The sequence below is a fragment of the Fundulus heteroclitus genome, chromosome 21 (genome assembly GCF_011125445.2).
Source record: "Fundulus heteroclitus isolate FHET01 chromosome 21, MU-UCD_Fhet_4.1, whole genome shotgun sequence".
NCBI lineage: Eukaryota > Metazoa > Chordata > Actinopteri > Cyprinodontiformes > Fundulidae > Fundulus > Fundulus heteroclitus.
In genome coordinates, this window is record NC_046381.1 from 36,794,362 (window position 1) to 36,815,519 (window position 21,158).

Below are 21,158 nucleotides of genomic sequence, written 5' to 3' on the forward strand. Positions count from 1 at the left end.
GACCTGCAGTCTGAGAGCGAAGTGCTCTGTTAGGAACATACGGGGTAATCAGAGCTCTGATATATGATGGAGCTTGATTATTAAGGGCTTTATACGTTAGAAGAAGAATTTTAAATTCTATTCTTGATTTAACAGGAAGCCAATGAAGGGAAGCTAAAATTGGAGAAATATGATCCCTCTTGTTGATTTTCATCAGAACTCTTGCTGCAGCATTTTGGATCAGCTGAAGGCTTTGAACTGCATTTTGTGGACTTCCTGATAGTAAAGAATTACAATAGTCCAGCCTTGAAGTAACAAATGCATGGACCAGTTTTTCAGCATCACTCCTGGACAGAATGTTTCTAATTTTGGCGATATTCCGGAGGTGAAAAAAAGAAACTCTGGAAACCTGTTTAATATGGGATTTAAATGACATGTCTTGGTCAAAAATAACACCAAGATTTTTTACTTTATTACCAGAGGCCAGGTTAATGCCACCCAGATTAAGTGATTGGTTAAGAAGTTTATTTTTTGAGGACTCTGGCCCAAAGATTAAAACTTCGGTCTTGTCAGAATTTAGATGCAGGAAATTTAAAGTCATCCAGCTTTTGATGTCATCAAGACATGACTGCAGTCGAAGTAATTGATTGGATTCATCAGGATTTATGGATAAATATAGCTGAGTATCATCAGCATAACAGTGGAAATTAATCCCATGCTGTCTGATAATTTTGCCAATCGGAAGCATATATATAGTAAAGAGAATTGGTCCAAGGACTGAACCCTGTGGTACTCCACAGGTGACCCTAGAGTTTGAGGAAGATTTATTATTAACATGAACAAATTGGAATCTGTCTGACAGATAAGATTTAAACCAGCCTAATGCTTTCCCCTTAATCCCTACAGTATGTTCAAGTCTTTGTAGGAGAATATTGTGATCAACTGTATCAAACGCAGCACTGAGATCTAACAGGACAAGTATAGACACAAGTCCATTATCTGAGGCCATGAGAATATCATTAGTGACCTTCACCAGAGCTGTTTCAGTGCTATGATGAGCTCTGAAGCCTGACTGAAACTCCTCAAGTAGGTCATTACTTTGTAAATGTTCACAAAGTTGATTAGCAACTACTTTCTCAAGAATTTTAGATAAGAAAAGAAGATTAGATATAGGTCTGTAATTTACTAACTCATCTTGATCAAGAGAAGGTTTCTTAAGTAAAGGTTTAATAACAGCTACTTTCAAAACCTGTGGTACATATCCATTTACTAAGGATAGATTAATCATGTCTAAAATAGTGCCACTGATCAAAGGGAATATCTCCTTAAACAACTTGGTTGGGATTGGGTCTAACATACAGGTAGAAGGTTTAGATGAAGCTAAAATTTTAGATAGCTCAGAAAGCTCTACTGCTTCTAAACAGTTCAAACACTGCGCAGATTCTAAAGATTCCTCCAATGCTGCCTCACTTACTGAGGACGAGGTAATCATGTTTGGGAGGATGCCAATTATTTTATTTTTAATGGCATCAATTTTATTTATGAAGAATCCCATAAAATCATTACTACTAAGAGCTAAGGGAATGGATGGATCAACAGAGCTGTGGCTCTGGGTAAGTTTGGCAACTGTACTAAAGAGAAATCTAGGATTATTTTTATTCTCTTCAATTAATGATGAAAAATATGCTACTCTAACTCTGCGGAGGGTCTTGTTATACAACAATAGTCTGTCCCTCCAGATTAAGTAGGATTCCTCTTGGTGTGTAGAGCGCCATTTTCTCTCCAATTTCCTAACATTGTGCTTCAAGGAACGCAGCTCTGAATTAAACCAAGGAGCCAGCTTCCTGTGAATAATCACCTTCTTTTTCAAGGGAGCTACATTGTCTAATGCAGAACGCAATGAGGAAGTCACATTGTTAGCAAAGGTATCGATTTGTGAATGGGAAGAAACAGCAATGCTGCCATCTACAGGGCATTTCTGCAATACTGAGGATATTAAGAAGGGGACAGACTCTTTAAGTTTTGATACAGCATTATCCGATAAAGATCTACTATAATGGAACCCTCTTTTGGGGGTGGAGAATTCAGTTAGATTAAACTCAAATGTTATTAAAAAATGATCAGACAGGACAGGGTTGTGAGAGAATACTGTTAATTCTTCACAATCAATGCCATATGTCAGAACAAGGTCTAAAGTATGGAGCCGAGAGTGCGTCGGTTTATGCACATTTTGAACAAAACCAATTGAATCTAGGATAGTTTTAAAGGCTACACTAAGGTTATCACATTCAGTGTCAACATGGATGTTAAAATCACCCACTATAATAACCTTATCAGTATTTAACACCAAATCAGATAAGAAATCTGACAACTCATCCAAAAACTGAGTGTAAGGGCCTGGTGGACGATACAAAACAACAAACAGAAGAGGTTTTATTGCTTTGCAGTTTGGATGAGGGAAACTGAGGGTTAAATGTTCAAAAGAACTGTAATTATTAGTTGGCCTGGGACTAATTAATAAATCAGACTGAAAGATAGTTGCCACTCCTCCTCCTCTTCCCACAGATCTGGGAATGTGGAAATTTGAATAACTGGAGGGGGTTGACTCATTTATACTAACGTAGTCCTCTTGTAGCCAGGTTTCTGTGAGACAAAACAAATCAATCTGATTATCAGAAATCAATTCATTAACTAACAAAGTCTTTGGAGGGAGAGACCTTATATTTAATAGACCACATTTTATTATTTTATTTTTAGGTTCAAGGTGAACCATATTGATTTTTATTAGGTTTTTATGATTTGTTCCTTTTAGATCAGTTTTTGATCTGTTAAGTTTTGGCCGTGGGAAAGACACCGTCTCAATAGGATAATGGGTGGGTAACAGTACAGAAGCTGCAGAGAGGTGTGTTAAACTACGGCTCTGCTTCCTGGTCTGGACCCTGGGTTGTCAGCATTTAGGAGAACTAATAAATCCGGCCAGATTCCTAGAAAGAAGAGCTGCACCATCCAAAGTAGGATGGATGCCGTCTCTCCGGATCAGACCAGGTTTTCCCCAGAAAGTTCTCCAGTTATCAATGTAGCCCACGTCGTTTTCAGGACACCACCTAGACAACCAGCGGTTGAATGATGACATGCGGCTAAACATGTCATCACTGGTCAGATCAGGCAGGGGACCAGAGAAAATTACAGAGTCCGACATAGTTTTAGCAAACTCACAAACCGAAGCAACACCAACTTTGGTGACCTCTGATCGGCGTGACCGGGTGTCATTACCGCCAGCGTGAATAACAATTTTGCAGTATTTACGCTTATCCTTAGCCAGTAGTTTTAGGTAGGATTCTATGTCGCCTGTTCTGGCCCCTGGTAGGCATTTAACTATGGTCCCTGGTTTCTTTAGTGCCACATTCCTCATTATGGAGCTGCCAATGATTAAGGTCGGCTCCTCGGCGAGATTGTCGCTCAGAGGGGAAAATTTATTAGAAACGCAGATGGGTTGGTGGTGATCTGGGGTCTGTAATCTAGAGCTATGCTTCCTACGAACTGTCACCCAGCCAGCTTGGTTACCAGGCTGCTCGGGTGCTACTGCTTTAGGTTCGCTACGTGAAGTTACTCTATGCGGCTCCGCGCTAGCAAAAGAGCGGCTATCAGCTGGTTTTTCAACAGCACGGAGCCGGGTCTCCAATTCTGACACCCTCGCCTCCAAAGCTACAAAAACACTACATTTATTACATGTACCATCATCACTAAAGGAGGCAGAGGAATAACTGAACATCTGACACAGAGAGCAGCAGATAGGAGACTTAGTCAGAGCCGGAGAAGCCATTATGAGGCTAAGGCTTGGCTAGCGCTAGGCTAACGCTAGGCTAAAGCTAGGCTAACGCCCTATTACCACGCCAAAGAACAAACCGTGTGAAACACGAGGAGTTCCCAAACGTGATGAGCAGCCACAGACAATGTTTTAAAAGTGCTTATGTTTGGAAACAGATGTTACAGCAAAGAGGTTTAAAGATAAAAAGCGAGAGAGCCTGGAGCAAAGCTCCGTCGTTCACACAGCAACAACAGGAAGTGACGCAATACGCCTTACCGCAAACAGGAAGTCCGCCAACTCTAAACAAATGACATGTCTTGGTCAAAAATAAGATTATATAGATAAGATTAACTTTATTGTCCTAAAGGAAATTTGTCTTGGGTACAGACGAGGGGCGATTCTAGGATCTGACCTTTGGGGTGCTCCGCCCCCAGTGTTGACTGTGACTCCTGGCAGGAACAACAGGCTTTCCATTTTTAGTCCAGATGTAAGATTGTTAGAGTTGACTCATTTTTAGCTAAAGCTCGTCAAACAAACTACAATATAGGCCCATCCAAAAGCAGTGACAAACAGATTGAAATGTTTTCACGCGATAAAACCTTGTGCATTTGTAGTTTGTATATATACCCAGTTGTGGAGAAGCATTTATTTTTATATCCGCTTAATCCCTCATGGGGTCGCGGGGGTTGCTGGTGCCTATCTCCAGCGTTCATTGGGCGAGAGGCGGGGTTAAAAAAGCAAATTGCTAATAAGGTAATAAATCCCTACACATATCTTTATGAATCTACATACTGAACTTTGATTTTTTTAAAACTCAGATTAAGAAAAACAGTTTCCTTATTAGGAAAAAAAAACATAGTTCAGATTTAACTTTTCAGACAGGCATTCTGAATCCACGACTGCATCTACTGAGCTCATGTTTAAGAAATAATTCATTAGAACAGCTTAAAGGGCTTTGGACAAGGATGCCACATGTGCAGAAAATAATATATCTTAAATTAATTTTGAGACCACATCAACAGATTAAATCATTTCTTACTTTAAGGTGTACCAGATTACCCTTGTAATGATATAATATTTTATGGGTTAAGACCCTGATGATGAGAATGTCTCGCTTCGCCTCTGGTTTGTACTAATTTACTAATGGACAGTGTGGAAATCTATGTACAATAAAACTAATGTTAATAGTGTTCCTCTGTTATATTTGTCTTTATCCTAATTCCAGAAGTACAAATAGTCAAATAAATTGTCACAATTCGGTTCTGGTAGATGTTGTTATTTTGGTTTTGTTGGCTTTCCTGCCTTAGGGTTTATTTCTGTTTCTTGTTTTGTATTGTGTTGGATTCATGTTTAGCCTGTTTACTGTTTTAGTTATCTGGTTTCCTTTATTAGTTTTTATTATAGCTTGTGTTCTGTTCAGTCTTAGCTTTGTTTTCTATCTTGGGTTTGATCTTTATGGTTATTTTGGCTCTGTAGTTGTCCATCTTAGTTTCTGGCCCATCAGCCTCTCAGTCACTACTCTGTCACTTCCCTTTCCCTGATTAGCTCCACCCATTCCAGTAATTAGTTTCACTCCATTCACCTGATCACTCCCTTACTTATACCTGCCTCTGCCCCCTGCAATCTGCCACATCATTGTTTGTTTTTTCTGTGCCCAGTTGGTGAGTCAAAATCAGCTTTCAATGCTCTCTGTTTCCCCTGTTTTTGCTTATAGTTTTGTCTGTGACTGCCTTTTTGTTATTTTTGGTTATTGGATGCAGTCTTCCCATTTTTGTCTTGATCCCCATTGGCTTTGCTTTTTGTAAATAAATGTTCTTTCACCTAACCTCTGCTTGTCTGGTTGAATACTGGGTCCACCTGTCTCTGGTTCCTGGCATTATTTTGTGGAACCCTAATCATACTATTATAACTAAGCAAAAGTCTAAACAAAAAATAGTTGTTTAGGCGGCATCTAGTGTTCTTATATTGCATATTATGTAAAATAAATAACACCTGCTATTTATGCCTGAACTGCCTCAAATGGTCGACAAAAAATTAAAGGAATAATAACAACGAAATATTGGTAAAAGTGACACACCTTTTTTGTGGCTGTGGCTAAGAATCTGACTTTTTATTGGTCTACAGTCTTTGTTTTTCCATCTTTCCAGCAGTCTTCAGAACTTCTGCCTGGCACAGAATGTTTAGTTTAATAAAGGAGCTTAGGTTTTTGTTGATAAAGTGTATTATACTTCAGAGTTAAATGCTATTTTGAGATGCTAATCTTGAGATGCAAATCAAAACTCTCTCCTGCTTCTGTTCAGAACTGCACTCAGCAGCTTTCACCTATTTTAGTGCAGATAATATTTAGTTTCTTAACTGGGACAAGTTTCGTAGTCTAGTATTAATTGTGGTAATGGCAGTATCCCAGTATGAATCAAAACTTAAATCTCGCGCTCCAAGCACGCACGAACAAACACGCACACACACGCAATAGAAAACAGCCAATCAGGAAGAGGGAATGTGGAATTTCAAACGGAGGCACTCCGGGCAAACCTGTGCATGTACGCATGTCTGGCAGAGCCGAACCGACACGCAGGAATACTCTGAATCAGTAATTTTTCAGGGGTGCTTGAGCACCCCTAAAAATGGCCTAAATACGCCACTGCTCGTAAGCATTATCCCTACGTTTTAGGGTTGTTAAAGTTGGGACAGAGTCCTGCTGAAACAGCCAGCTGTGTCCAAGTTTCAAACATCTAGTGAAGCAGGAGAAATTTAAGGGGTCCTCCACACCTTGATCATCCTGCCTACTTTGTGTAATTTATCAGTTCCTATATGGAAGCAAACCGGCCCCATAGCATGATGCCACCACCGCCACCCTTTACAGTTGATACAGCGTCCCTAGCCTCACCAAACCACCTCTAAACATTCTTCTTGTCAATGTTGTCAAACAGCTCAATTTCTGCTCCATCTTATTATCTGTTATCTCCAGAAGTCATTTGGTTTGTCCATGAGGCAAGCATCAAGTTTAGGTCCTAGTTTCAGAGATGATGCTTCTATCTTTGTCGGCACCCCCAGGCTGATGTTAAACTTTCCTCGCTGTGGACAGTGACACTGGTGTCTCAGCAATTTCCAGTTTCTGGAAGTTTTGAGACAACGACCCCAAACACACATCAACACTGGTTTTGGAGCGGATAAAGAAGATTCTGATTCATTTGTTCTCCCGTCTTAATCAAGCCGCCGGCAGTCCTCTTACAGCTCATCTCCAGCTGCTCGGTCAGCTGCTTTTGTCAGCAGCTCATCAGTAGTAGTAGCCACATTCTCCAAACCGATGCCAAGACTGTTTTTCTCCATCTAGAAACATTATACAGCGGTTCTGTAGTGCTATAAAAGACATGTTGATCCTTTTAATGGCTGCTGTGATCAGCTGATGAACAAAAACCACACAACAGAGATCGGCGGTGCATGCATGATTCCTTTATTCTTTATTCTGCTCATGTTGCATGGAGAATGGAGAACAGCTACGACGCTACAACTAAAGTACATGTAGGCCTGGGGACCCAGTCAGCGGCCTCACTCCTCATCGTGTGATTTCTGGGAAATAGAAAGAAGACATGACTTTTTGCAATATGACTCAAAGCAGCGAATCATTTGCGCGTGTAACTCCGACACGCTTCCACACCTTGGCTCCTGTGTCTCGGCTCCTCATTCTCAGCTTGTTGACCTGAGACTCCGAGATGTCGGCCCTCTCCTCCGCCTCCTCCAGCTCGTGCTGTAACTTGCGCAGCTTGCTCAGGTTTGCGTTGGACTGTTCCTCCTGAAAAAAAATCCACATCCGTACGGTTTCAATCGGCACCATTAACATATGAAAACAAAAAGGACGAGGCTGAGGGGCTTTAGCTTACAGCCTCCTCCGCCACCCTCTTGTAGGATTTCACTTTCATCTGCAGTTTATCCACCAGATCCTGCAGACGGCTCAGATTCTTTTTGTCCTCCTCGCCCTGTTTCATATAAAGATCGTGTTACGAATCGGGCATGAACGTTACCGTTTAATGATGCAGAGATGGTGTGACGGCAGAGTTGACCTGGTAGGTGAGCTCCTTGATGCGTCTCTCATACTTGCGGAGACCTTTGGTGGAGTCGCTGCTTTTTCTTTGTTCCATGTCTACCTCACTTTCAAGCTCTCTGACCTTAAAAAAAAGATAGGAAAAGGATTTCACAATTGTAAAAATGTAAAAAAATCAAATTCAACATCCTGTATTTTGCTGCAGCAATGTGAAGGTTTGTGTATTCACCCTGGCCTCCAGCTTCTGGATCTGCTTCTTGCCGCCCTTCATTGCTATTTGCTCCGCCTCATCCAGGCGATGCTGCAGGTCTTTGATGGTTTGCTCCATGTTTTTCTTCATGCGCTCCAAGTGGGCACACGTGTCCTGCTCCTTCTTCAGCTCCTCCGCCATCATGGCTGCATCAGTGATGGCCTTCTTGGCCTTCTCTTCGGCGTTTCTGCACTCCTGCAAGGCGTCCTCCACTTCATGCTGAAGCTGGGGGATGTCTCCCTCCAGCTTCTTCTTCTGGTTCAGCAGGCTGGTGTTCTGGGAGATCAGGGCAGAACGTTAGCATGAGTAACCGGTGAGTGGTGCCTCTCGGATGAATGCCACTCTGGGCAAACAAGTTCTTCTACACCGCTTAAACCCTAGCTTAGCGTTGGTGCGCGGCTACAGAACTACACAAACCGCACACTACAGGAAGGGGACCAGCTCCCTGTTGACTGGACATGCAAGTAAGCAACAGGAAAGTTGTTCGCTGTCCAACCGACCAAAAAAAAGTGTTTCCTGATCCCTCCTGACCCCTCATATGCTGTGCCCAATCATCCGCTATAAACATATAACATAGAAAGGATTCCTGGCTTTTTTGTGTCTCTGCTCTGTCTTCTCTAACCCCCAGTGGGTCGAGGCAGATGACCGTTCACACTGAGCCTGGTTCAGCTGGAGGTTTTTCCTTCCTGTTAAAGGGAAGTTTTCCTTTCCACTGTCGCTTCATGCTTGCTCAGTATGAAAGATTGCTGCAAATCCATCAACAATGCAGATCACTGTCCACTGTGGCTCTTCTCTCTTTCAGGAGGCGTGAATGCTGCTTTTCAAGACTTGATGCAATCTGCTGGGTTTCCTTAGATAGGAAACTTTTTGACCAATCTGTATCATTTGATTAAATTTGACTTTGTAAAGTGCCTTGAGATGACATGTATCATGAATCGGTGCTATATGAATAAAACTGAATTGAATCGTAAACTGTCCCTGATGCTATACCTGTGAGTGCAGCAGCTGAACTCTCTCGCTGACATCCAGCAGTTCCTGCTCTGCCAGCTTGCGGCCTCTCTCGCTTTGCTCCACCAGAGACCTCAGCTCGTCAAGCTCCGCCTGCATCAAATTGTTGCGTCTCTCCACGATAGCGATGTTCTCCTTCAGGTCGTCGTTGGAACGGAGAGCATCATCCAGCTGCAGCTGGGAGTCCTGTCATGACAAAAATCATAATAATAGATTCTCTTTCGTTTTCACGGACAAGTAATGAGCCCAAAGTGAAAATGGAAGTCTTTGTGCTCTTAGGATTCACCTTTAGGTGGCTCTGAACTCCTTTGAGCTGCTTCTGAGCCTCTGTCGCCTGCCTGTTGGCCTGGCTCAGTTGGATCTCCATCTCGTTGAGATCTCCTTCCATCTTCTTCTTCAGCCTGAGAGCCTCGTTCCTGCTGCGAGTCTCCGCCTCCAGGGAGCTCTGCAGGGTGTCCACCACCCTCAGCTGGTTCCTCTTGGCCTGCTCCATCTCCTCGTCTTTCTCGGCCAGCTTGCGCTCAATTTCCGCTTTCACCTGGTTGAACTCCAACTGGGTTCGAAGGATCTTGCCCTCCTCGTGCTCAAGGGAAGCCTGCCCCGAAACAGAAAATGAGTGAGTCGCCGTCACAGCATCAAAGCCGTGTCAAGCTAAATACATGTAACATCGGACTTTTTTTTCTCACCTCTGCTTCCTCCAGAGCAGTCTGTATCTCGGTTTTCTCCTGCTCCAGCTGTTTGCGCATCTTCTCCAACTCATGGATGCTTTTTCCTCCCTCGCCAATTTGCTCGGTGAGGTCCGAAATTTCCTCTGTTTTAGGCAAAGTCATTCAGTTTCCTATCCTCCGACCACGGTGGCCGTGTCATAAAAGCTCGATCATGATAGCAAGAGGCATCCTTACCTTGAAGATTCTTGTTCTCACGTTTCATGGTCTCCAGGTGATCCAGAGATTCTTCGTAGGAGTTCTTTAGCTTGAACAGCTCGGTGCTGAGAGAGCGGGCCTCTTTCTGAGCACTTTCCAGCTCCGTCTGGGACTCCTCATACTTCTGCTTCCACTCGGCAAGGACCTGCAGGCATCCCATGCAACAATATTTTTACCGTGTGTCCTTTTTTTCCAACAGGACACGTCCAGCGTTCCTGTGACGTGTCGTCACCTTGTCGAAGTTCCTTTGCTTCTTGTCCAAAGCCGCAGCAGCCGCATTGGACCTTTCCACATCCACCATGAGATCCTCAATTTCCCCCTGAAGCCTGTGTTTGGTTTTCTCCAGGGAGGAGCATTTAGCGTTCACAGCTTCAACAGCCTCCTCGGCGTCCTGCAAGCGTTGCGCCAGCTTTTTCCTAAAAGCAAAGACACAGCGAAAGCAATCAAATCATTCACACCGATAAAAAGAAAGGAAAACTGTTTGCAAAGATGAAAAGGATCATTTTGTGAAGTCCTTACTTGGCTTCTTCCAGCTCCTCGGTCCTCTGGATGGCATCAGTTTCGTACTTGGTTCTCCACTGAGCCACCTCGGAGTTGGCCTTGGATAAGCTGCGCTGGAACTCCGCTTTAGCCTCCTGCTCCTCCTCATACTGCTCCCTCAACAGGTCGCAGTCATGGCGAGCAGACTGCACCGCATGGGCAAGGGCATTCTTGGCCTTTAAGAAAGCAACATAAAATATTTGTTGTTTTTGTTTTTTGGCTGTTGGATATTTTTGCTGTATAAGCAGCACTCATTGTACTTACCTTGACCTCCTCCTCCAGCTGCCTCTTGAGGTCTTCCACCTGCTGGGTGTAGGACAGCTTCCCTCGGGTTAGCTGGGACACCAACGAGTCCTTTTCCTCCATCTGCCGGATGAGCTCCCCTGTTCAGACAAAGGTTCAGTCTGCAGATTGTCCTAGCTGTAGATGCGCTGTGGATTTAAAATGTAAATAAAAGCTAAGGATCTTCTTCCAGCATGAGTATGTCTCGTTACCATTTTCAGTTTGTAGCTTTGCTTTTTGCATGCTGAGGTCACTGATGGTACGTTGGCCCTCCTCTGATTTCGTCCTGTATTCAGACACCTGATCCTCCAGGGTACGGCACATTTTCTCCAGGTTGGTCTGGAGGGGAAACACATTTATAAGGTGTCAAATACACCACATGTGAGGTCAAAAGTGCCCAGGCAACACGTTAAATGTTAAGTTTACAGTTTTATGTTTTGGTTTTTTGTTGTTGCCATAAATACCTAACATAAAGTGGTGTTAATGGCTAATGACTTATCATAAAACTGCTAGACTAGACATTATTTACACTAGTAATGCAAAAAAAATGCTAACTGTTTTATATCTAATTTTCAGCGCTTGACTCGGTCAGTTTTGCATGACAGGACAGTTTTCAAATGCAAATTAGCACAACCATGCAAAACAGTGCAGCTACGGTGTTGTGCAGGTAGAAGCCACAGCATGTGGACGTGGGCCCAGTGCAGTTCAGGCAGCATGGGAGCTAGGCGGGTCTGGGCTCTCAACAGCCTTCCTGCATGGAGCCCCGTTGGGTTGACTTAATGCAACATATGTGGGAAGCCACCGGGGTACAAAGACAAGGTCCATTTCCTCTACATGTAGGCCCCACAGTGTTACATGGAACAATGTCTCACTGAGTTCTTAAAGCACCACGTCAGAAATTGCTAAGCTATCCAAGCACTGTCACACACATTTATTTGGTTTTCCATTTCTCAAACTAAACCACTGAATTCAACTTCCATCCTATCTCTGTTAGGACAACTTACCTTAACTTTGGCGATTTGCTCCATGTTGGAGATCACGTCGTCCAGCTCCAGCCTGAGCTCGCTCTTCTCCTTCTCCAGCTTCTGCTTGACCCTCTGCAGGTTGTCGATCTGCTCTCCCAGGTCGGCCACAGTGTCTGCGTTCTTCTTCCTCAGCGTCGCGGTGGTGGCTTCGTGCTGCAGGGTGGCCTCTTCGAGCTCCCTGCGCATCTTCTGAAACTCAGCCTCCCTCTTCTTGTTCATCTCGATCTGGGCTGTGGTGGCTCCTCCGGCCTCCTCCAGCCTCTCGCTGATTTCCTCCAGCTCCCTGGCCAGGTCGGCTCTTTGTTTCTCCACCTTGGCCCGGGAAGCTCGTTCAGCCTCCAGCTCCTCCTCAAGCTCTTCGATTCGGGCCTTGATGAAGATCACCAGATTTTTAGGAGTATAGTTCATAGAGAGAGAGCTAAACTACAGATGAGACCTGCTGAGGAACTCACCTGTAACTCCTTCAGCTTTTTCTGAAGCTGGGCGCCCATAGCCTGCTCATCTTCAATTTTACTGATCTGCTGGCTAATTTCAAAATCTTTCCTGCATTCAAAGACAAAATGAAAGCTTTACTTTGGAGACCTGCCATGAAATCAAATCTGCTGCTCTGTGAGTATGGAAGTAATTTTCACTTTTTAAGCTTCTCCTCCAGCTGCTGTTTGTCGTTCTCCAGGTCCATCACATTTTCATGGGTCAACTTTAAGTCCCCCTCCAACTTTCTCTTGGCTCTTTCCAGATCCATTCTTATCTTCTTCTCTTGCTCCAGTGATCCTTCAAGCTAAAAAACAAAAAAACATTAACAATTACTTCGCCAACTTGTTTCCAGCCCACTGTTTGAACCCAGTGATCCCTGCGAGCGCTCACGTCATCGACTTGCTGTTCCAGCTTGACTTTGGCCTTGGTCAGAGTGTTGACTTTGTCCTCCTCGCTCTGCAGGTCGTCCAGCGTTTGCTGATGAGCCTCCTGAAGAGCTTTCTTCTCTTTGGTCAGCTTGGCAATGATTTCATCCAGCGCTGCCATCTCCTCTGTCATGTTTTTCACCTTAGGAAACAGAAAACAGAGCGGTGTGTTGAAAGGAAGGACCCGTTCCTGAGGCAGTCACTGATCAGCGGGTTAAAATGAGCGATACCTTGTTCTCAGTGGCGTGCTTTTCCTTTTCCACTTTAGCCAGAGTTAGCTCCAGATCGTCAATGTCTTTCTTGAGCTCCGAACATTCGTCCTCAAGCTTCCTCTTCTTGGCTGTCAGCTCAGCATTCATTTCCTCCTCATCCTCCAGTCTCTCCGTCAGCTCCTTCGTTTTGGCCTCCAGCTGGATCTTGCTCTTGATCAGACCTTCACAACGCTCCTCAGCATCGGAGAGATTGTCTTGCTCCTACAGACAGGACAGGAAACCAGCGCTGGATTCGTTAGTACCTCTGTGCGCCGGCTAGAAATGAAGACAAGAGATTGATCTTACGGATTGGAATTGGAGCTGTAAGTCATTCTTCTCTTGGAGAAGGGTGACCATCTTTTCCTCCAGCTCTTTCTTGCGGGCTTCGGATTTGGCGTAGGCCTCCTTGAGCTTGGTGAACTCCTCTTTCATGTTCGCCATCTCCTTTTCAGTCTCAGCTGATTTCAGCAGAGGCTTGATCTTGAAGAACATCTTCATCCAGGGCCAGTTCTTGACACCCATGAAGGCCCGGATGTTCCACTGGATCACCAGCAAGGAGTCCCTGTGGAGACCACCAGGTCGTTTTCAGTTTACTTTGCCATGATTACCTTTTGAGGTAAAAACATTATAATAATTTTGAAAAATAAGCAGTGAACTCCAACCTGCGTTCGACAATTTTCTGGAACTCAATCCTGGCAATCAGTCCTCTGGACCTCGCCTGAATTCCTGTAATGATGAGAGCTAGACGGTCGTCTCTCATCTCTTCCAGCCCGCCCAGCAGGCCAGCTTTGAAGAACACCTGAGTGCAACGCATTTTATGTCAAAGCACAGAAAACGTGTTTCTCAAGCTGATAGTAAGGCCTTTCTGTTCAACAGAACCAACCTTTGTGTGTCCCAATCTGTACTGCTCATGATCGATATCCAAAGACCCCAAAAGTTTCTCCGCTGCTTTTTTATTGTCGATGAACTGCCCTTCAGGTATGGCACTCGGGTTCAAAATGCGATATCTGATACAATGAGATGACCGTCATAATCATTGCAAGTAAAGATGATGGAAAGCAGATCATTTCTAAATACTAAATTTAAGCTGTTTCTTAGGGTTAGGCCCACCAAATTGTTTTTGTCTTCTTTTCTCAAAGTAAGCATCAGCTGGAGGTTCAATCCTATATACACAATTTCTGAGTGTCCCCTATCGGTCAACTAATTACTGCTGTAGAGAAAATGTCTACAATACCCAGTCAAAGGATTTTCCGAAAGACCAAGTATTTTCTTGCCTTTGCTTGAAATCTCCATACTGAATCCTGTTGGGGAATCCCTTTCTGCAGATCCTGATCCCTTCCAGCACGCCATTACAGCGCAGCTGGTGCATGACCAGCGGGTTCTCCATGGCCCCGGGAGTCTTGGTCTCGTTGGGGATGATGCAGCGAACGAAGTGAGGGTGAGTTGACCGGAGGTTGGTCATTAGTTTGTTCAGATTTTCCTGTTGGTGTAAGTAGTGCACAGCTATAATATTGGATACAGTGAACCCAAGCTTGAAAATGCCTGAAACTTGATATGTGTGACCTACCCTGTGCAAAGCAGACACAGTCTGGAAGGAAGAACCTTTCTTCTTTCCTCCCTTCCCTCCTTTGCCTCCTGCATCCTGAGCTGTATGGGGATTGAAGATGTCCAAGTGTGTTAATAAACTGAATACTTTAATTCAGTGAAAGTAATAATCAGCCTGGTGATATAGACCTCACCTGAATCAGCACTAGAATACCCAGCAAATAACAAAGCCAGTAGCTTCAGGTTGGATTTCTGATAGAGTCCGACCACCGTCTCATTCAGTGGATCTTTGTTCTTCACCAGCCAGTTGCCTATGTTGTAATCAACAGTACCGGCGTAGTGAACCAAAGAGAAATGGGCTTCTGGTTTCCCTTTGATGACTCTGGGCTTTTGGAAGTTGGGGCTTTTACCCAGATGGTTGTCATACAGCTTGGCCTTAAATGTTGCATCACTTGCTTTGGGGAACATGCACTCCTCTTCAAGGATAGACATGATGCCCATAGGCTGCCGGGGTAGAAGCAAGAAAGATTAAACATTAAACACTCAACGCAAGTTTAATTCACGGCATGTCTGTGCACAGAAAAGAGACGGAGGGGTGAGCAGAAGATCAGAGGCTTTTCACAATAGCAGAAGGCTACATCTGAAAACCCCATTCACCATATACCGACCTTTTCAATGAGTTCAATGCAGGCTGCCAAGTCCATGCCGAAGTCAATGAACTCCCACACGATGCCTTCTTTCTTGTACTCCTCTTGCTCCAGCACAAACATGTGGTGGTTGAAAAACTGCTGCAGCTTCTCATTGGTGTAGTTAATGCACAGCTGCTCAAAGGTGTTGTACTAAAAAGCCAAAAGCAAATGCAGAGTGAGATCTCTTGCTATGCAGCTTTCATCAGAATATATTGCCCATGAAGCTCACATCAAAGATCTCAAATCCAGCTATGTCCAAAACACCGATGAAGTACTGCCGAGGTTGTTTGGTCTCCAGGGATTGGTTGATTCTTATTACCATCCACAGGAACATTTTCTCGTACACTGACTTTGCCAGAGCACCGATGGAGTAGTACACCTAAAGATGACGTGGACACAAATGGGTTTAAATTTGATTGTCAGTAATGTTGTTGAAATACGCAACATTCAAGATACTTGGTGCTACTTTTGCTCACCTGCTGCACACTTTGGCCTTTGGTGACCCACTCGTTGCCTACTTTAACCCTTGGGTGACACAGCCCCTTGATGAGGTCCGCAGAGTTCAGGCCCGTAAGATATGCCACTTTGTCCGTATCTACAGGTGGTTATTGCACGGTGCTACTTTTATTATTACAGTCTTTTGAATCAAAAAGTGTTTCTGTAGTTACTGTAACAGCAGGGTGCTTAAACAGACGGTTTCATTTCTTACCCTCTGTGCCATCGGGCTCTGCTTGCTCTTCCCTCTGCTTATTCTTGAACTTCATGTTTCCAAAATGCATGATGGCTCCTGTCAGCTTGTAAATGCCATTCTTTTCCTCTTGGGTGAAGCCCAGGACATCAAAAGCTTCCTTTAAACAGCCAAAAGTTCACACAAGTTAGTTTGCAAACAATGTGCATGGACGGTTTCCGGCAACAGTCTGCGTCCTCCTTACATCAGTGGCAATTAGCTCGTCTCTGTCGTCGATGGAAGCTACGGTTGTTTCTCCTTGAGAGATGTACGCGTAGTCATAGGGGTTGTTGGTGATCAACAGCATCTCTGTGAAAGGGAAAGAAGAGGCTCGGTTAAAAGGATCGAGGTCTTTTTTTGGGATTTGTGAACTCTTTGATTGCTGCACTCTCACCCAACAGCTCTGGCTTCCTTTGGGACAGAATCTGATAGAAGATGTGATAGTCTCTCTCAGCCTTGAGCTGGTAAGTGACACGAGATTTTTCCAACAGATCTAAAAAAAAAATGGAATGAAAATATTTAAGGTGAACACAAGACTTTAAAATAGAATAAAGAAATAATAGCTTTGTGTTAACGCCGTAGATAGACTGAAAAGTCATGAAAAACACTGCAGGTCATAGGAAGTAATTACTGCTGGATCTCTTACAGAAGTAACATGTCGTTTTAGTACAAACTCATTCAGGAAATGATGGACAAATTGTTCAGCTTTAATCAAAGCAAACTCACATGTCTCAATGTCTGCTGAGGCCAGTTTCCCACTGACTCCAAAGTGAATTCGAATGAATTTACCCTGTAAAATGCAGGTCAATGAATCATATCAGTGCAGACACAACACATAATGCCCTTTGTCCTTTCTTCAACTCAGTGTTGGCCTTCTAAAACTTAAAGCAGCACTAAGTAATTTTCGAGTGGTGCTCCCCCTACAGGACCTTTGGAAAATGGCATTAACATAGCAGTGAGAGTGGGTCTATTTATAGCTCTTGTTCATAACTGCTTATTTTGTAGCCCAAATAAGCAAATTCACAGTTAAATACAGGCCCAATAAAATACAACCCGCGACTCATGAAATTTAGACTCATGTAAAGCTGTTTGTTTTACCACGACAACCAGAACAGAGACACGAGACTGCCACCGGGTCGGCGCACAGAAAGTTGCAAGTTTTGTTTTTCAGCCAGAGAACGTAGGGGGAGATAACAGACTCCTCCCATCGTCTCATAAACACTTAGATTACCATCACAGGGACTTAGAAGAGGATGTATTAAGGTAAACATTTTACTTAGTGCTGCTTCAATTCTCTACACTCTTCAGATACCAAAAAAAAGCTTTTCTAGTTAGAATAATGAGATGTGGTAATAATCCGTACAAATCTGGAGGAGTTGTCATTTCGGATGGTCTTGGCATTTCCAAAAGCCTCCAGAGCAGGATTGGCCTGGATGATTTGATCTTCCAGGGTTCCCTGTGTGGAAGCAAAACTTTTCATCACTCAAGCTGCAGATTATTGCATCTAACATTTATGGATTAAGATGAACCTTTTTCTCCTGGCTTGGATCTTTCTTGCCGGAGACAGCCGCAATGCTGGCAAAGTACTGGATGACCCTCTTGGTGTTCACAGTTTTTCCTGCACCAGATTCTCCACTGGAAGAAAAAAAAACATTTATAATTGATGTCATGTATAAGACCTGAACATATAAGAGATCAGTTTCAAAGCATAATCAAAGCAGTAGTGAGGATCGTGTCTGACTTACGTGATGAGGATGGACTGATTTTCTCTGTCTACAACATGAAACATGAAGCTCCATGTTAGGTCCACTAACCCCATTACTGACTTTAGTCACAAGCTGCTTCTGCAGACGGGAACTCACCAGACAACATGTACTGATAGGCATTGTCAGAGATGGAGTAGATGTGAGGAGGAGCTTCACTCCTCTTCTTTCCCCTGTAGGCGTTGACCACCGACTTATCGTACACCGGGAGCCACTTGTAGGGGTTGACGGTCACACAGAAAAGCCCCGAGTAGGTCTGAGGCCAGAGACAAGACCAAAATCAAAGCTATTACCTAGGTAAAGTGGGGGAGTGGTCCCTTCTGGACATTGTGGTCATCACTCACATAGATCATCCATGCTGCATAACGCTCTTTGAGGTTAAACAGCACGGCGGGCTCATGGAGGTAGGTGAACATGGCCATGTCCTCGATTTTATCGAACTTTGGCGGATTCTGGGGGTGGACATCCACCTCCTTGACTGTAACAGTCTGTGAAGAAATCATCATAGAGAACATCTCTAAAATAAGCTGCTAAAAGGTGAAGTGTTATTTCTACGTCCACTTCTTCAGCGCTTAAATGTACATTTGTGGCCTACTTGCCTTCCCTTTTTCAGTTTCAGCGGTGACTTTGTCCCCATCTCTGGTGGTAACTGTAGCTTTAACGTACTCCTCTTCGGCGTCGGGCACAAAGCAGTTCCTCTTCATGTCAAAGGGTCGCGTTTGGGCCTCCAGGCGCTCCATGTCGGATTTTCTCAGGAAGGGCGCCGCGGGGCCAAACTCCGCCATTAGGGCGTCACAAGACATCTTGAGAGCTGTGAGGTTAGGTTTAGGCAGTAGATTACTTAGAATCGCTAAACAGTCCAAACAAACTCTAAACTTCAACGAGAAATTAGTTAAATTAGTTAAAATAGATTTAATTTTTTTTCTCATTTCAAACAATTAGGACACAAAGGCATGAAGCCCATTTACCAGGACAGTTACTGCAACACAAAACAGCAAAGATATAACTAGCATGAATACATGTTTACATTTAAACAAATACGTATATTTATTTCAAAGGGGAACAGTTAAAGGTGTGGTGAGAAATTATGAATAATGACAATCAGCATGCTTGAAGAACTGTCTGAAAAAGCTGCATTTCTTTTAAACCCATTTTAGGAGCTGGAGGAAAAAAGGGGTTTGTTTGAAAAGGTTTAGCAAAAAACATACCAAGAAATCAATAAATATATACTGCAGTGTGAAATAAGTACAAGTTTAGAATACAATCCTTCCCTACAGTGTCAATTACTTGGTAGACTGATGTATTGATAATTTAACTGGTTGGTTAATTAATTGGTTATATTACAAATAGTGTTGGTGTCTGTTAGTATCAATAACATTGTTATTACTTTTATCGGCTGCTTCATGTTATATTATATTATATATATATTATATATTATATATTATAAAACATCGTATTGTGTGAAAACAAGTGGGATCTTTTTTTAATACAGTCTATAAGCCTTCATATCCATAGTTACACCAAAATCTAGAAGAGTAGCAGAGGGTAAATTACTCTAAATCCATTTATTTTCTTTGTAATCTTTGAGGGACCTTTATTCTATTTTGTAACACCATCAAACTCTTTACCTGTTTGTTCCTCCTCTTCTCCTTAGCTGACTTGTTCTGATGGGTCTTAAAAGATGATAAGTTAGATGCTGCTACTGCTGCTGCTGATGATGATGATGATGATGGAGGGATGGTTCACTGACCTGCAGGTGTGCTGTTCCTGTCCCTGCTGCTGCCTCGGATCGCCTCTTTTTATACATCCTGTGGGTAGAGCTTTGGTGAAGCAGCCCCCCTAAAAGGACTGAGCAAGAACACAATGGATCACATCTGCATTTAGAAATAAAGGTGTGGACAATGGTAGATGTCATGTAACTATTGGCTGTTGCACAGAAAGCCTATTAGACGCTCCTGAATCAGGCTCTATTTTAGTCCTGACCTTCTTGCGACGGATGACAAAGAAACAATAAAAACACAGGAAAGATTCTAGCTGATAACTAGAGGCCGATCGGAGCTTTTAGCAAGAACTGATGTTTCTGCACGTGTGTCTGATATGTGAAAGAGTTATTTTTATAACCGCTTCATTTGGTAAAATGAACTTGATAAACGTTTGTTTGTATGAGGAGACAGGATCAGGAAAAAGGTCCTGAGGAGATTCCCCAGCAAGTTTCTTCAGAGGTTTTTCTGAGCTAAAAAAAGGAACCTTTCACCCACATTGATGCAATCATGCTGTCCATCACCCTGTCAGAGTCCCTATTGTCTGGATTGAACTGTCCCTGAGGACAAAGATAACCTTGTGAATATTTGGGCTTGGGTTCTCTCTCTGAGACCTTCCTTGCCTCCCGCTGGAGCTCTCTTTCCCCTCCTCTGTCTGCGGTAAAAGGCTGGATGAGACAGCTGCCCGCTGACAAAGCTCTCGCTGGAAATAGGCTCGATGCGTTCACCTCAGAGGGAAGATTTCCCCCATCCCCGCTGACCTCCTTCTTATTTACAATAGGATCGACCCCGATAACAAGCGACACGTTAACAGCAGACCTCTCTAAGTCATGTGTTCATCAAAGCGACCACCTGAAGGAGCACACGCTGAGGGGTTCCCTCCTTCAGCAACCCCGTGGGTCTCCACAACTGGCTGCCTGCTCCTGCTGTCGCACGTCTAAAGCACTTTGAGGCTTTCCTCCTCAGCTGTCTTTTGTCACTTTCACAAATTACGACAACTAGGCCCAAGCCTCCTCAGCCTTCCCATCAGCCGGAGTCAGCGCTCAGGCTTAACAACTACAGGCCAGTTAGCGTTGTTTTGGTCTATACCTGTACTGTCTCTCTCAACCAGCTAGGTCCGTTCTGAGTTTGGCATTTTTAAAGCGTACATCTTAGACGGGCTTCTGTTTGAAGGTAAGAATCAATAAGGACTTAAAAGTGGAGCAGAGAGATTCTAAGGGCAAAGCACGGTTGCTCCGGTACACAATTAAATATTTAGCTGACCATGTGACTGAGCATCTCTCGATGCTGATGCCGCAGACTAGAAAGAGGAAAGAAAGCATCGCTGCAGCAGAAGCTTAGAAAGAAATTTGTCGTTGTATTTTATTGGGATGTTATGCCTAAGACCAACACTGAGTGGAGCATTATCGTAAAATGGAAAGAAATATGTGATTTTCAGTGTTTCGCAAAGATCGAAAAAGTGTTGCATTCATTAGTTTGTGGTCATTGTAAGTCAGAAGTTAGCTGTCCAGATCGGATCTGTAAGCCCCGTTCATGCATCTGGGTGCAAGGATTAAAGAATTTCTACCTCATCAAAGTCTATAAAAGTAAATTATTTCATTTTGGGGGGTGGGAAAGCCTCTTAGAACATCCTATTACGTTTTCGGATTTAATGGGCCGGATGTGTC

The 21,158-nt window shown here is 43.6% G+C and overlaps 1 protein-coding gene across 1 annotated transcript; it reads right to left on the minus strand.

The window, feature by feature from the left end:
* Nucleotides 1-7,220: 7,220 nt before the first annotated feature.
* Nucleotides 7,221-19,506, minus strand: LOC105918325 (myosin-6). The gene is made up of 38 exons (XM_036125247.1): nt 19,360-19,506; nt 18,331-18,542; nt 18,076-18,219; nt 17,831-17,987; nt 17,714-17,741; nt 17,498-17,603; nt 17,332-17,424; nt 16,695-16,758; nt 16,363-16,461; nt 16,174-16,277; nt 15,951-16,089; nt 15,718-15,836; nt 15,471-15,620; nt 15,221-15,391; nt 14,747-15,056; nt 14,575-14,654; nt 14,282-14,487; nt 13,891-14,014; nt 13,670-13,806; nt 13,314-13,569; nt 12,987-13,229; nt 12,722-12,898; nt 12,490-12,635; nt 12,310-12,400; nt 11,837-12,226; nt 11,045-11,171; nt 10,815-10,933; nt 10,530-10,726; nt 10,243-10,426; nt 9,990-10,155; nt 9,774-9,898; nt 9,374-9,682; nt 9,070-9,273; nt 8,059-8,355; nt 7,849-7,953; nt 7,669-7,764; nt 7,446-7,580; nt 7,221-7,357 (listed from the first exon to the last, which is right to left on the minus strand). Exons 2-38 carry the CDS (start codon nt 18,532-18,534, stop codon nt 7,337-7,339), a joined length of 5,823 nt encoding a protein of 1,940 aa, XP_035981140.1. The 5' UTR covers nt 18,535-18,542; nt 19,360-19,506; the 3' UTR covers nt 7,221-7,336.
* Nucleotides 19,507-21,158: the final 1,652 nt, after the last annotated feature.

Bases quoted from the DNA above. Each gene is read 5' to 3' on its own strand.
- LOC105918325 (XM_036125247.1), bottom strand. From the start codon at position 18,534: ATGTCTTGTGACGCCCTAATGGCGGAGTTTGGCCCCGCGGCGCCCTTC. The intron at 16,759-17,331 runs GTACGGATTATT...TGCATTTTACAG, and splicing joins ATGACAACTCCTCCAGATTT to GGTAAATTCATTCGAATTCA. The intron at 16,462-16,694 runs GTGAGTTTGCTT...TTTTTTTTTTAG, and splicing joins CTCAGCAGACATTGAGACAT to ATCTGTTGGAAAAATCTCGT.